Source organism: the organism of the source record quoted next, unplaced genomic scaffold, assembly GCF_019419815.1.
Source record: "Pyrus x bretschneideri cultivar Hongxiangsu unplaced genomic scaffold, Pyrus_bretschneideri_v1 Contig2, whole genome shotgun sequence".
Lineage (NCBI taxonomy): Eukaryota > Viridiplantae > Streptophyta > Magnoliopsida > Rosales > Rosaceae > Pyrus > Pyrus x bretschneideri.
This window is the reverse complement of record NW_025999501.1, coordinates 5,491,591-5,505,766: the sequence shown is the minus strand read 5'-3', so window position 1 is coordinate 5,505,766 and position 14,176 is coordinate 5,491,591. Positions and strand designations below refer to the sequence as shown.

Sequence of the window (14,176 nt, the reverse complement as noted above, 5' to 3'; positions counted from 1 at the left end):
AAACAACTTTTAAAAGCAACATGTAGGTTGCTTTTAAAAGTTGGTTTTTAATAAAAATTGGAGTTAAGCTTTTAATGAGTATCTCAATTCCAGTAAAACCCTCATTAGTTTTTAAAAATGACATTTTTTTAACCTTCTACACTCATTTTTTCTCTTGGACAACAAAGTCACCGTCACCACTTAACACTACAAACACTAACTTTACACCATCATTGTTGTTGCCACCACCACCGCCATAACCGCCACCACTGCCATCAAAATCGCCACTACTGCCATTGCCACCACCATCACCACCATAACAACAGTTACAACCACTATCACCACCATAACAACAGCTGCAACCACTATCACCACAGCCACAACCGTCAATAATGCCGCCTGAAGGTTTGTGAAGACATAGTATTACTTCGCCTGAAAATTATTATTGAATGTGTGTATAGTATGAAATTTGTGAAGAAATAGTATATGAATAATTAGGACAAGTATCTTATCCTCTTAAACACGAATTTGCACAAAAAGAAACCAAAAAAATTAAAAAATAGAAAAACTCGTAACACGAATGAGCTTTGACTACCTTATAAGTGACTACCAAAAGAGAAATGACCATCTCTGGTGTGCATGCATGCATGTATGAAAGTTAACAGACAAGATTAATCCAGATAAAGAACAAGGTTGGATAAACAAGTCCCATGAATATCAACAAAAATTGCAAATTACAAAATTTCTTTTGCTAATAGAATCTGCCAGAGATTTGATATTATCCTACAAATGTAACTCACCAATAAATTTCCATTTATGTGAAAATTCCATTTCCTTAACAAATATGGAATGTAAGAAATTCAGTGTATGAATGAATTCAGCGAATATTGCATGATAAAAAACAAAAAAAATCTTCTCTAATATAGTAGCTTGATGATTGTCCATCCAATGTACCATACGACACAAAATCTCCTGAATTAATTATCATTCAAAACCATATCTCCCAGGTGAGTAAGGTAGCCCTTTTCTTGCTATATATATATAGAGCATCGGCTGTTTCTGGTATATCATAGCAAACCCTCAAAAGCTTCCTTCTTCTCTAGATTGTTCTCTCTTCTCATCTCTGACGAGCCATGACTAGAAAGAAAGTAAAACTGACCTACATCAGCAACGACTCGGCGCGAAAGGCAACGTACAAGAAGAGAAAGAAGGGTTTGATGAAGAAGGTGAGTGAACTCAGCACCCTTTGTGATGTTCAGGCGTGCGCGATTATTTACAGCCCGTATGACTCTCAACCGGAGGTCTGGCCATCGCCGTTGGGAGTCCAGCGGGTTCTTGCCCAGTTCAAGACCATGCCGGAGATGGAGCAAAGCAAGAAGATGGTGAACCAGGAGAGTTTTCTGCGGCAGCGGATCGCCAAGGCCAACGAGCAATTGAAGAAACAAAGAAAGGAGAACCGCGAGAAGGAGATGACGAGAGTGATGTTCCAGAGTCTGACTGGGAAGTCCCTCCAGGGTTTGAGCATGGTTGATTTGAATGATTTGGGGTGGCTGGTTGAACAAAATTTGAAGGAGATCCACAACCGGATGAAGATTCTAAATGATCAGGAATCTAAAAGCCAAGTGCAACTACAACCAACGGCGCTGCCTGCAGCTGCTGCAACTGCGGCGGGGTGTGGAGGGGAGAGGCAGCAGGGTTTTGCGCTGAACAATAATGTGGACACCGCAATGCAGAGGCAGCAGCAGCCGTGGTTCATGGACATGATGAACGTCCCACAAGATCATCAGCAGCAGCATATGGCAGGGCTTGGTGGTGGAGATGAGATGCATATGCTGCCATTTCCGGCGGACCACAGCCAGATTAATGCTATTTGGTCTAATAATTCCTTTTACCCTTAATTTACTTCGGTATTATTGGCTTTATAATTCAGCCTCGAACCACAGTAGGGTTTTAATCGTGAGGCATGAAAACACAGTGTGTTGTTCACTCTTTTTTTTTTTTTTTTCTTTCTATGTAATAAAAGTAGATCACATCAAATGATCGTTTCAACTTTTAATTCTAATATTACTATATTATATTTGTATTCTTCAATATTATTTGATATCATCGACTTATTACATAAATGATCTCTTATTCGAATGATTGTTTGTAGGAATTATCTTCAAATGAAAATTAAAAAATTAAACAGTTTTCAATTACAATATTTATACGGTGAAGATTCCTTATTCATTAAGAGATATGTACATATGCAAAGACAATCTTTATTATAACAGAACCATGACATTCTATAAATAAAGAATAATATTCGGCTACTCAAAAAATGATAAGGAGTTCTTACTCAAAATTGTTGGTTTTTGGTTCATAAACGTTCGTGTTTATGATTCATACTGTTTATATTATAAATCACTTTATACAAATCATATCTGGAAAAAAATCCATTAAAACGAAGGTTGTTTAGTCATCGAATTATATAAGAACAAATAAATTGAAATGGTAAAAGTGTTACGAATCATCTATCTATTTGTCACAATTGATTAACTTAATGACCTTAGTTCTAATTCATTTTTTGTAGATATGATCTTTACATAGTGTTTTATAATATCAATAGTTCAAATTATAGGCACAAAGTTCTGTAAATAAAAAAATGATAATTTCAAATAGGAGTTCCTATTCATCCTTAAGTAGCCAAATATATTCATGAAGAAAAATAACCTTCAAGTAGTCTTAAACAATTGTGGTTCCAATTTGAGCCAGTTATATATATAAGAATAAACTCCACATTATAAGTTATAAATTTTCTGGGTGCTGTCTTAAGAAACTCGCCCACATAATAATAGTTGTCAATAACTAAAACCATATGTGATATTGTTACAAATAAAAATTTAAGATGAAATAAACATTTTTCTGGAATGATAAATAAAATATTAACAAATTGGGTTGTCTTTTTTTCAAAGTCACAGCTTGGAATTAGAATGCTCAACTACTAATGTGGTTGTTTGTATCTATGACACATTCATTAAGGATCACTAAGTGAAAAACACCTTTATTTGCATGTGGTCCAATACTTTAGTGGATATAGTATTGAGTTTTACCCTTGGATCTCGGGTTCGAAACTCCCAATCAGTCATCTAATTCCCTCCCCTTAATAATAATAAAAATTTTAATTAAAAAACCTCTATTAAGTAATAACCTCCCTATAGTTATAAAATTGATTTATACAAAGATTTTTACTCTATATATAATGTCGATATCCTACTTTCTATCAAATCCTATTATGAGTGTAATCACGAATAATTATATGTTATGGCACCAAAGTGGTCGGTCCACTATTCTTATATTGCCAAATGTTAATTACATTATACACTCTTCAAATTTAAGATGATTTTCAAAATAGGTCACGAAGTTCTACTTTTCTTCTTTTTCACTATAAAGTATTGAAATTGCAACAATTTTTGCATTTGATGGGATTGAATGTATGATAATTCATTAAGCAGATGACATAATCAGCTTGAGATCTTTATATGAACTAACGTGTAAACCACATTTTGCACTACATTGACAAAAAGCCTATTCAATTTAATGTATGAGGAATAAAATGTGTAAATTGAAATAATTTCAAAATTCCAAAGTGTGATGTGAAAAAATTAAAATCTAGTATGTAAAATATAATTAGCCCTCCTACTGCCAATCTTGCACCCTCATAAAGACCAAAATCGAACTTAGGCCCAACAAATCAAATATTGGATCATAAAAAACACACACTATTGGGATGTTGACTCTGTCATGCGTCCTCTCCAAGAAAGAGGTTTCTCATTGTTTTATGTCTCCAACAAACATATCTGAGTGGACACCTTCACACCGTGCTCCTCAAGAGTCCACAACAACTCCCTGATTACTCATATTTCTTAAGGATGGTGTTAGAGAGATCATTTGCTTGAATCATATTTTGTAAACCACACATGATATGACGATGATTGTAACTCTTTCTTTAAATTATTATAAAAAAATTCAACCATCTATCACCACATCACGCTGTATATAAAATATGTTCTTAAAACATAATATCTCTAACATTGTTGTAAAATCGACGATGTGTGTACAGTGGAATAAATAAAACAAGACACAAAATTTACGAGGTTCCTCTACAGTCAGTGTGACTGGAGTACGTCCTCGGGCAGCAGTGATGCTTTTATTATAAATAGGAGTACAAAGATAACTCTATGTATTCTCTCCTCTCCTCTTCCTCTCTTTCTTTTTTCTGCTATCTATTCAAAGCATACGGAGTGCTCTATTTATAGAGCAACTCCAAGCACACATCTTTGACAATATAACTTCCTTTATCTCCCAAGTCAAGATTAACTGCACGGGCATTGAAAACCCACCCAAAGTCTGCAGTTTCTATGTGGGCATTCAATACCCACTAGACTTTTCAACACTCCCCCTTGGATGCCCACATATCAACATGAGTTGCCTCGTTAAGATCTTGATCTATTTTTGGATGCTCCCCCTTGATGAGTATCTCCCCCCTGATTTCAAATTATTTAAGCTGATCATTGATCCTGCTGCTTTAGTCTTTTAGCGGTGATAGTTGCCGAATGAGGTGTTTCACTTATTGTTAACTTTCCACAGACTTGTTCTTGAACTAGGTTGGAGGGCCTTTCTGCTAGACTTCCTCCAAAGGTCTGAATTTACCTATTTTATCTGGAGCTGAATTTAATTCAAGGGTGTTGGACACTTGATCTTGAATCGGACTTGTGATTTCTTCAAAGGCTGTCTAGGCTTGCTCTTGAATGAAATTGGATCATGAGGAGCTTCATGTGACAAGTGATCTTAGGCTTTGTCGGGGATGAACTGACATGTGTTTGTTGTGGTTGTCTCCACATGCTTCAATGTATCATTTTCACTTGCCTTACTTGCTCCTCTTGCAGAAGTGGTATTTTCCTTATGCAGGTTTGGCATCTTCTCTTGTAGTATTTGTCCTCTGATACAGGAGTGGAATGCAAACCTTGTATTTGAATGGACCATCACTTCTTGGTGACAGCGAAAGTTTGAGTGGAGGTTCCGACATATTGCTTTCTCTGTCATTGTCTTGGCAGGTAAGAACAAGGACAAAGGAAAGGACAGGGAGATTGCATGATATGAGATACTCTTGCTCTCGTCCCTGATGATATGAGATACTCTTGCTCTGGTGTGACTTGTTTGTAGAGGTATTCTTAGGGAGGAAGAAAACTGAGTATTTCGAGATACTTTGTGAAAGATGCATTCTCGGAGATGAGGAAAAGTTAGATATTTTTCAGTTCTGCCTTGCCGTGGAGGACAAAGGTTGACATATATATTGATTTTCCAATAGCAGGTAGTAAAACTGTGCCTTTACTCTTGTCAGCAACTGTGGTGTAATTAGAACAGTAAGATTCACGCGTTTTCAACTTTATCAGAAATCTTTGACAAAGTTGCACGTGATATCCAAGAGCTGAGATTGCGTCTGAGAAATGTTGACAGACGTCATGCAGGGAAATCCAGCGTTTGAGATTCGAAAATCGGTGTCTCTTCGATTTTTGAATAAGTGGTCCTGTTGTCCCTCCTTTTATAGAGATATCAATTTTGTTCAGTAACACTCAGAAAATTGCTGCCTGCAGAAATTTCCCTTTCTTGTACTTCTGAGATTTTATCTGACTTCCTTCATCATTTCTGAAAATGGCTTGCCCATCTAACATTTGTTTAGATTTGAGTCTCAGGATTGATACAGACGAGCAGCGTCAGGATAACATATGGCGCCCGTCCTTCTCAACTTCTAATGGTCCTCTTACGGTTAGGGACTCTGTGATGAAGAATAACATAACTGCTACAGTGGTAGCCAGGAATCTTCTCACTCCAAAGGACAACAGAATCCTTTCAAACCGGTCTGATGAGGCGGTTGTTCAAGACTCATTGGCTCTCAATGTTCAATGTACGGGCTCTGTATCCAATATGGGCCAACGTCTACTTGCTCGAACTCACCAAGTTGAATCATTAATGGCTGAGGTGGCAAGTCTTAGACAAGAGATCAGAGGGCTCAAGCATGAGAATAGAGTGTTACACATGCTTGCAAATAATTACTCTACGAGCATGACAAGAAAACTCGACCAGCTACTAGAATCCGAAGGTCGGACTCAAAATGACAATCGGGGGTTCGAGTCTTTATTCCAAAGACATCCATTGTCTTAGCTGTCTGGAGTTCCACCAAGTATTGAGACTCCAAATAATCAACTTCTGGTGTCTTCCCCTTCTGGGGTACTTCCGAGTACTGAGGCTTCACATGAGTAATCTTTGTGAAGGTCCCCTTCTGTATGTTTGTTTTAACTCATATGTATGTAATTTCTCGGAGATGTTAATATATAAGCTTTATTTCATTTAGTGTATTGTGTTAAATACAATAAAGCATATATTTCACTAAGATGTGGTACTTCTGGACCAAATATCAATTTATCTTTACCCTCACGAAGATAAATGATCATTCTTAGTGTCTAAATCATTTGAGTATTCAACTCATAATCTTCAATCCATACGATTCTTTAATGTCATAAACATTATGGATAAGATTCGTGTTGGCATATTGTTCGATTCTGCAGTTCGAGACAATATTTCTCTCAACACTTTATAATCTTTCTTGACTCTTTAGGAGTCCCAATTTAATATCATCAACTCTTACAAGAGTTTTAGTATGTTGCAACAATACCATAATGAAAGTGCTCACTAAGGTAATTTATACCATCCATTGGTATTGAGTACATATTTTATGCTTTACCTTTCCGGGGCTTACTTCAAGCAATTTAAATCCTTCAGGGATTTTCTACACTTCATGACACATTTTCCTTTAGAATTTATACAGAGCAATTTGCTTCCATGTATATTTGAGGGATTTACTTATGGAGATATGATGTGGGCGACTCATAACCCTTCGTATATAATTCTCCATTCATATGAACTCCTTTACAACCTTGTGTCATATCATGTGAGTGTATTTCATGGTATTACAAATGCCCATATGTAACCTTCTAGGTTCAACATCTTTTGGCTATTTGTATTGTATCCAAGTATATAGGTCTATTTTTCCACGTTCTTACAAAATTGTAATGGAATTGCCTTTCTCCATTTTGGCCCATAATTTTGTTGATGGAAAAAGAACGGGACTCAATATCACCACAGCTCATTGATGAATTTAGTAGCTACTTGTAAGAACCAAAATTACCATTGGTTATCATCAATTTGTGATCCCATATTCTCATGTACATGCGCATGCATAAAAGCTTTTCATTTCTTTTGGGATATCCATTCCCTCTTCAAGGGCATTACACTATCTCTTCCAGGATAGTTATAATTTAGAGAATGCGGATCATAACCTCTTCTTGAGCGTTATAGAGCTTGGATTTTAATCTCCACTTCCGGGAGTTGAGTCATTGGAACCTATATATCTATCATGCTTCATGCATGAGACATCAATATTCCCATGTCCGCGGAGTGACCTTTTCGGGACAAGTATCCTTGCGGCAACTGTCATGTGTCTGGCATGCGACAGTTATGCTTCGGGAATGCAATAGTTTTAGTAGTGCCATATTCTTCTTCTTTTGAAGGACTAAACCTTTTGAGTTTGAGGATCTGCCACGCTTCAGGCGTGTAACAGATAAATCATTTGCTGCCATATTATTTTGTCCAATAGGGACATTAATTCTTGTAGGCACATTTGCAGCAAGCATATATGATTTTATCACTTTCATTGCATCATTAAATGCATCTGGCATTTGATTTGCATATCATTGCATCATTCAATTATTCTCACTTTGTTTGTATATTGATTGCTTCATGAATCAAAATACGACAAATTCTCTTCGTTCTTCTGGAACGGTTTTTTCTCATCATTCTTTTGGAATGATATTTGCTCATCGTTCTTCTAAAACAAAGTTATTTTCTCCCCCTAACTGCAGGAAAACTGTCTTATCAAAATGACAGTCCGCAAACCACGCGGTAAATATATCCCCAATCAAGGGTTTTAAATATTGAATGATAGATGATGTTTAACATCAATGCCTAATCCGCAATGATGCTTCATTTCAGTATGTTGTGGCAGTGCAATAGGCACATAGATAACACAACCAAAAACTCGTAAATATATAATGTTTGGTTGGTTCCCAAACACGAGTTGTACTGAGAAGTATTGATGGTTGTCAACAGGTCTCAACCAAATCAATAATGCATCATGTAAAATGACATGTACCCATGTAAAAACGGGCAATTTTATTTTCGTGAGCAAAGCGCGGGTAATCTATTTCATCCGCTTAATAAATGCTTCTGCTAAACCATTTTTGAGTATGGACATAAGGAACTTATAGTCCTTATTTAATAGTCTTACAGACCGAGACTCTTATGGCTTTTATTGCAATTAAGTTGAGGCACTGCGGCATTTCAAACTTAAGATACTTATTAAGGAACTTTATGTCCTAATCTTGAGGATCAAGGGACTTTATGCCCGATCTTTTTGTTTGATGGAACTTCAGGTCCAATCATTTTTATATGATGAGGATCAAGAAACTGCAGGTTCTGATCTAATCAAGGAACTTCGGGTCCAGTATGTACTCATAGTAACAAAAAGAAGTACAATAAATAAATTAAAGCAATAGGCGGTAATTCCAGCCATAATGAATAAATTGCATTTAAGTAAATAAAGCTTGTGACAGGGGCTTTAATTCAGCATCATTCACATAAATCAAAACTTAAAGCAGTAGGCGGTAAAACCGTCCATGATAAATAAATTACTTTAAAGTAAATAGAACTTGTGAAAGGGTTTTAAACCAACACCAATTCACATAAATAACAAGAAGTATCATACCTCCTTTTATTTATTGTTTTTCTTTCTTTTGTCAGCACTTATTCAAACTTTACTTTTCTTATTTCTGTAGCATGGTGCCATGCACCAACAGAAACCATTTATATCATTTTGACTAAATGGTGTCATGCACTATTCAAATCATTATATATATACATATATATATATATATATTTTTTTTTTTCTTATGTTGCAGTCAACATCCCTTTTTTTTCTTCTTCACATGTGCCTTGTCATTCTATCAATCCCCATTTTCTATCCTTCCTTCTCTGTCTCTGCCAGTCTCGAAACGCAAGGCCAGCTGGGTAGTTATGGAGGTTGCCCAAATTCAATTCAATCCAAAAAAGACTACTAGAGACTGGCGTTGTTCTTGCATGACCCAGGGAACATGTCATCGTTAAGCAAGAACTTTCCTACAGAGACATAGATGACAGTGGGGTTGACGGAGGCACAAGAGATGAAGGCCTGTGTGGATTCATTCTTGCCATCACCATCTCAAACAACCAAGTATTCATGGAAGTTCTCAAGATTCGTTGAAAACAACGTGATCTGGGTTTCCAAGTCTGATGAGATTCTTCTGGATATGTGGAAACCAATTGTCAGGTACGAGTTTTCTCATCTCGTGACGACTTCAGGTCGTAAATTTCAATTCTCATCGGAATTCAGTGGGGCGCTTCTGGCGCAGTGGGAGAGACGAAAAATGGACATACCTTTTATTCTGTGAGATTTTAGATGATGGAGTTGAAAGGTGGATAGTGCTTTACCGGATTTATGGCGTTGTGCTTTCCACTGACATGAGAGCTTCTCGTGCTGATAACGTGTTGTAAAATCGACGATGTGTGTACAGTGGAATAAATAAAACAAGACACAAAATTTACGAGGTTCCTCTACAGTCAGTGTGACTGGAGTACGTCCTCGGGCAGCAGTGATGCTTTTATTATAAATAGGAGTTGTTTGGGCCCAAAATATTATGATTGGGCCGAGCAGCGAGATGTGCTCGACCCAAGGTAATGACACATGCTATGGGCCGAATAATGAAACCCGGGCCAGCTGGCAGGGTCGGCCAGATCCTATCTTAAGTAGTCCAGATGAATGAGGAAAGGTCGAGGAAATCCTGATGCGACCAGGATTCTCGACCGGCAAGGGATAAAGCTTCAAAAAAGAGGAGAATTCAGAATCCCAGTAGGACTAGGATTGTTCGAGTTAAAGGTGAGATGGGACAAGGACTCCCAATCCAAATCAGAATGGGAATCAAGGAGCGAGGTGCTATAAATACAAGAAATTACGCAATAGAAAACCCTTCACAATCAGCATACAATTGCCCTGCGCAAAACCTCTCAAACACCTTGAGATTTTTCCTTTTCTTTTCCTGCCGACACACCTTCAGTTTGGATAAACAGCACTGTGGAAGCAACCAGTGAGCACCTTCAGTTTGGATAAACAGCACTGCTGCCGCAGAATCAGCCGACCGAGAAACACCTTCAGTTTGGATAAACAGCACTGCGTCGAGGTCGACCGATTATCTATCTAAGTCTCGGCCGAGAAGGGTTTTCGAACCTTTGTTGGCGGAGGTCATCTAACTAAGCCTTTTCGGCATAGTTGGGTGTTACGAGTTGCATTGCTCGGCGTATTGGACGTCGAGTGAGTTTATGATTGGATACTCGCAAGTAAGTTTCAGGGTTCGGCATTCCGACGGTCGAACTACGTTTACCATCAAGACATACATCACATTCGAGTACCTGTGCCCATATAGTTTGGTCTCGATTAGGCGTGCTTATACTCTTACGAATATAATCACAGTGACCGAATCAGGATCCGACGATCTGTGAACTCCGTAGAATTAGTAGCCTTGTCTTCAGGCTATAGAACCCAGAGACCGAGAGCGTTCCTTCCTCGGTCGTAATCGCAAGATACAGAAGTCGATAGCGCACCCAACGCGACATCACATTTTACTCCTCGGCCGAGCTCGGCCGACGAGTTGGCACGCCCCGCATTCAACCGAAGGACGTAGTTAGCTCATTAGTTACTCGGCCTGCGCGCCACGTAGGTTTTGTAATTTTTGTAGTCAACATTTTGGCACGCCCGGTGGGACCTTTGTGCTAAACCTTTGGAGTTCATGACCGTTGAGACACGGTCTACCAAGAAGAAAACAACCATGGGGAAGTCAACAGCTGACTTACCAGTGCAAGGCCTTGGGCAGGATTCGCACCCAGCAAAAAATCCAATAATTGCCGCGCCGCCCGAGGCTACAAGTGTGACGCGCCGAGAAAACGAAATCTGTCTCGGCGGGCAACCACAAAACGCGGCGATCCCGAATCAAACGACAGGTATGTTCGTGGAAGGGATAGTGGAAGATTGCGACGACGATGGTGGAGAAGGCTCTGATCCACCAACTAGGTCGTTTCTTCGGAGACGACTTGATGAACAGTATCGTCAGGTCGATCACTCGATTGGTCAAAGGATGAATGATTTGCTAGAAGCAATACGGAGTAACAATGATACACAGACCAGAATGCTCGAGTTATTGGTTAGTAAAGCCTTCGAAGATGGCCCGGTTGGCCAACCTCGGCAGCTCTCGACGAATGTTCCCATACCAGCCGAGAGAGGGTCCGCTCGGCCGCAACCGGTTACCTTAGAAAGAAGGGGACCAGGAAACAGATCCGAGGGACCGAGCCAGGGAGAAGAAGCCGCTTCCGTGAACATGACCGAGGTCCAGAGAATGATTGATTCGGCCTTGAAGAAAGGGCCGAAGTTTCCAAAATTCATTCATCCATACCCAGCTTACGTAGAAAGGTTTGAATACCCATGAGGGTTTAAGATCCCTGATTTCAGCCTCTTCACCGGGGAATCATCTTTGTCCTCATTAGAGCATGTAGCTCGTTTCACAGCGCAGTGTGGGGACGTCAATAGCGACTTCTACAAACTACGTTTGTTCAATTTTTCATTGACAGGCTCCGCCTTCGCTTGGTACATTAATCTTCCACCCAATTCTGTGCAGAGTTGGGAAGAGTTGGTCGAAAAATTCCATGAACAATTCTATCGGCCAGGGATGGAGATGTCCGTATCATCCTTGGCCAGGATGGCTCAAGCATCCAACGAATCTCCAATGGAGTATCTAACAAGGTTCAAGTCGGCCAGGAATTGGTGCCGAGTACCACTCCCCGAAGTGGAATTCGTCAGGATTGCTTTCAACGGATTAGACGTGGAGTACAAAAAGAAGTTCTTGGGGGCAAACATTCGCGATATGTACGAACTTGCTCAACACGTCGAACAGTATGATTATCTGCTCCGAGAAGAAAAGATATCAAAATCGCCTTCACGGGGTACGTTGTACAAGAACCCCACGGTTAGCTATGCCTCTGCCGAAAGCGGGGACCATCAGTGTGTTAGTGTGGATGCGGCCGAGATAGTCATAGATAAGCCGTACGTCTGCAAGGCTCTGGCTCAAGTAAATGGCAAAGACACCAAAGCCCATTCGGCCGTCGAGGAAATGAATAAGTCTTCGAAAGTCTATACTTTCGACATTACCAAGGCCGATGCAATTTTTGATCAATTATTGGCAGCAAAGATCATCAAGCTTCGGCCAGGACATATTATCCCTAAGGCCGATGAATTGAAGGGAAAGGTGTACTGCAAGTATCATAACTCTAATAAGCATGCAACCAATAATTGTGTCGTATTCCGGGATACAATCCAAAGTTGGATCGAGAAAGGAAAGTTGAAATTTCCAGAAAAGCAGATGGCGGTCGACGTCAATCCCTTCCCGTCAACAACAATTGGTATGGTGGATGCTCATCTTCCAAAAAACAAAGGGAAGGCCGAATACGTCCCGGTGCAGCATATCCGTAAAGGGAATGGTCGAACAAGGCTAAAAATCGATCTCTTTTCGAATGTACCACCCACGGAACAATCGGGACCACCTGCCTGCGAGCCTACGACGCGGTCAAATACCGACGATTCTCATGGATCAAAGATTTTATGTGACCATTGTAAAACACCCGTTAAGCCGGAGAAGAAAACATCTTCAACACCACCCAAGGCCCTTACCGCGCCAGTGACATCACCAAAGGAAGTTGGTCCGCGACGTCAAGTGTTCGATCGACTCGGCCCACAAGTACGGTCGAAAGACCAGGCCTCAGTCAGGCGGCGTCTTAACTTCGACATGCCTTTCTATAATGAGGATTACTACTCGCACAATACCAACAGTTCCAGCTCGTCAGCCGATCGCAAAACCTTCAAACCACCCAGAACATCGGATCAACGCTGGTACAGTTACAACTCCCCGACTGGTTTATATACAGCGCTGTCTAAATCCCAAAAACGTCGCCGTCAACGGATTGATTGCATGGCTCGGCGACGAGAAGCGCAGGCCAGTACTGCTAACCAGTGGCAACCAAAGAAGGCCGCGGAAAGCATAAGTGAACGGCCAACCCCAACTATCATGACCGAATTGGCCGAAGGGAAGCAAGTAGCCGCTGCCGGTTTTGAAACCATCGTTGAGGATGCTGAGAAACGTATCAAAATCCTTCTGCGGCCTGGGGAAACGAGAGCTCGTCTAGAACACTTCACACAAAAGACCGAAAGGAGACTTTCCCCATTACCACCACGCGAACCGTTTATCAAAGTACGGCGCAACCTACATCCCCCATTCCTCGGTGAATCCTTGGAATACATGCGAGAATTTCATAAGAAATACTCCGCCAATGACTTGTACGGACTACCTAAAGCGTGTCAGGAAGCCCTCGACCTTGCTCTCACTTGCCCTGATGCCGAGCAAATCATTCAGAAAACTTCCGATCCAGCAATTAAAGCAAGATTCCAACATATACGGGAGGCTCGGGTACTCGGTTTTGAAGTCGATCCCTATACAGATATCGACACCTCCGAATTACCTTTTTTGCTCCATGACCTTCAGCATTTGCGCTATCATTTCGAAGTTTTTTCGGCTGTATCACTCTTCGGCCTCACGGCCGACGAGGAAAAACGGATAGCACGTTTAGATGCATATCTGGACACGAGGAACGCCCGTATTGCCTATGAGGAACGAGCCTGTATAACGAAGGACCAACCTAAGTCTTCAACAGTCCACATGGTCGAGGAAAATAGCCCACCCACACTCGACTTGGTTAATACGTCTTGGATACCGACTCTTACCGAGGAACTCAAAAGTCTGATCGAGGATGTTCCGCCGACCGATACTATGGTTAGTTCCGCAGAAGACGACGACCACGATCCAATGGGTCCCTCGATCCTCGAACAAATGGAGATCAGTATGGTCCACGTCTTACCAGCCGAATTCCAACCAAGTACCCCCCAGTCGAATTTCTTGGATGGGGA

At 40.4% G+C, this 14,176-nt stretch overlaps 1 protein-coding gene across 1 annotated transcript; it reads left to right on the top strand.

Moving 5' to 3' along the window:
• The first annotated feature begins 1,044 nt into the window (after positions 1-1,044).
• LOC125476600 (agamous-like MADS-box protein AGL80) lies at positions 1,045-2,204 on the top strand. Its single transcript, XM_048582866.1, has one exon. The coding sequence runs from the start codon at positions 1,113-1,115 to the stop codon at positions 1,875-1,877; it is 765 nt and encodes a 254-aa protein (XP_048438823.1). The 5' UTR covers positions 1,045-1,112; the 3' UTR covers positions 1,878-2,204.
• Positions 2,205-14,176: the final 11,972 nt, after the last annotated feature.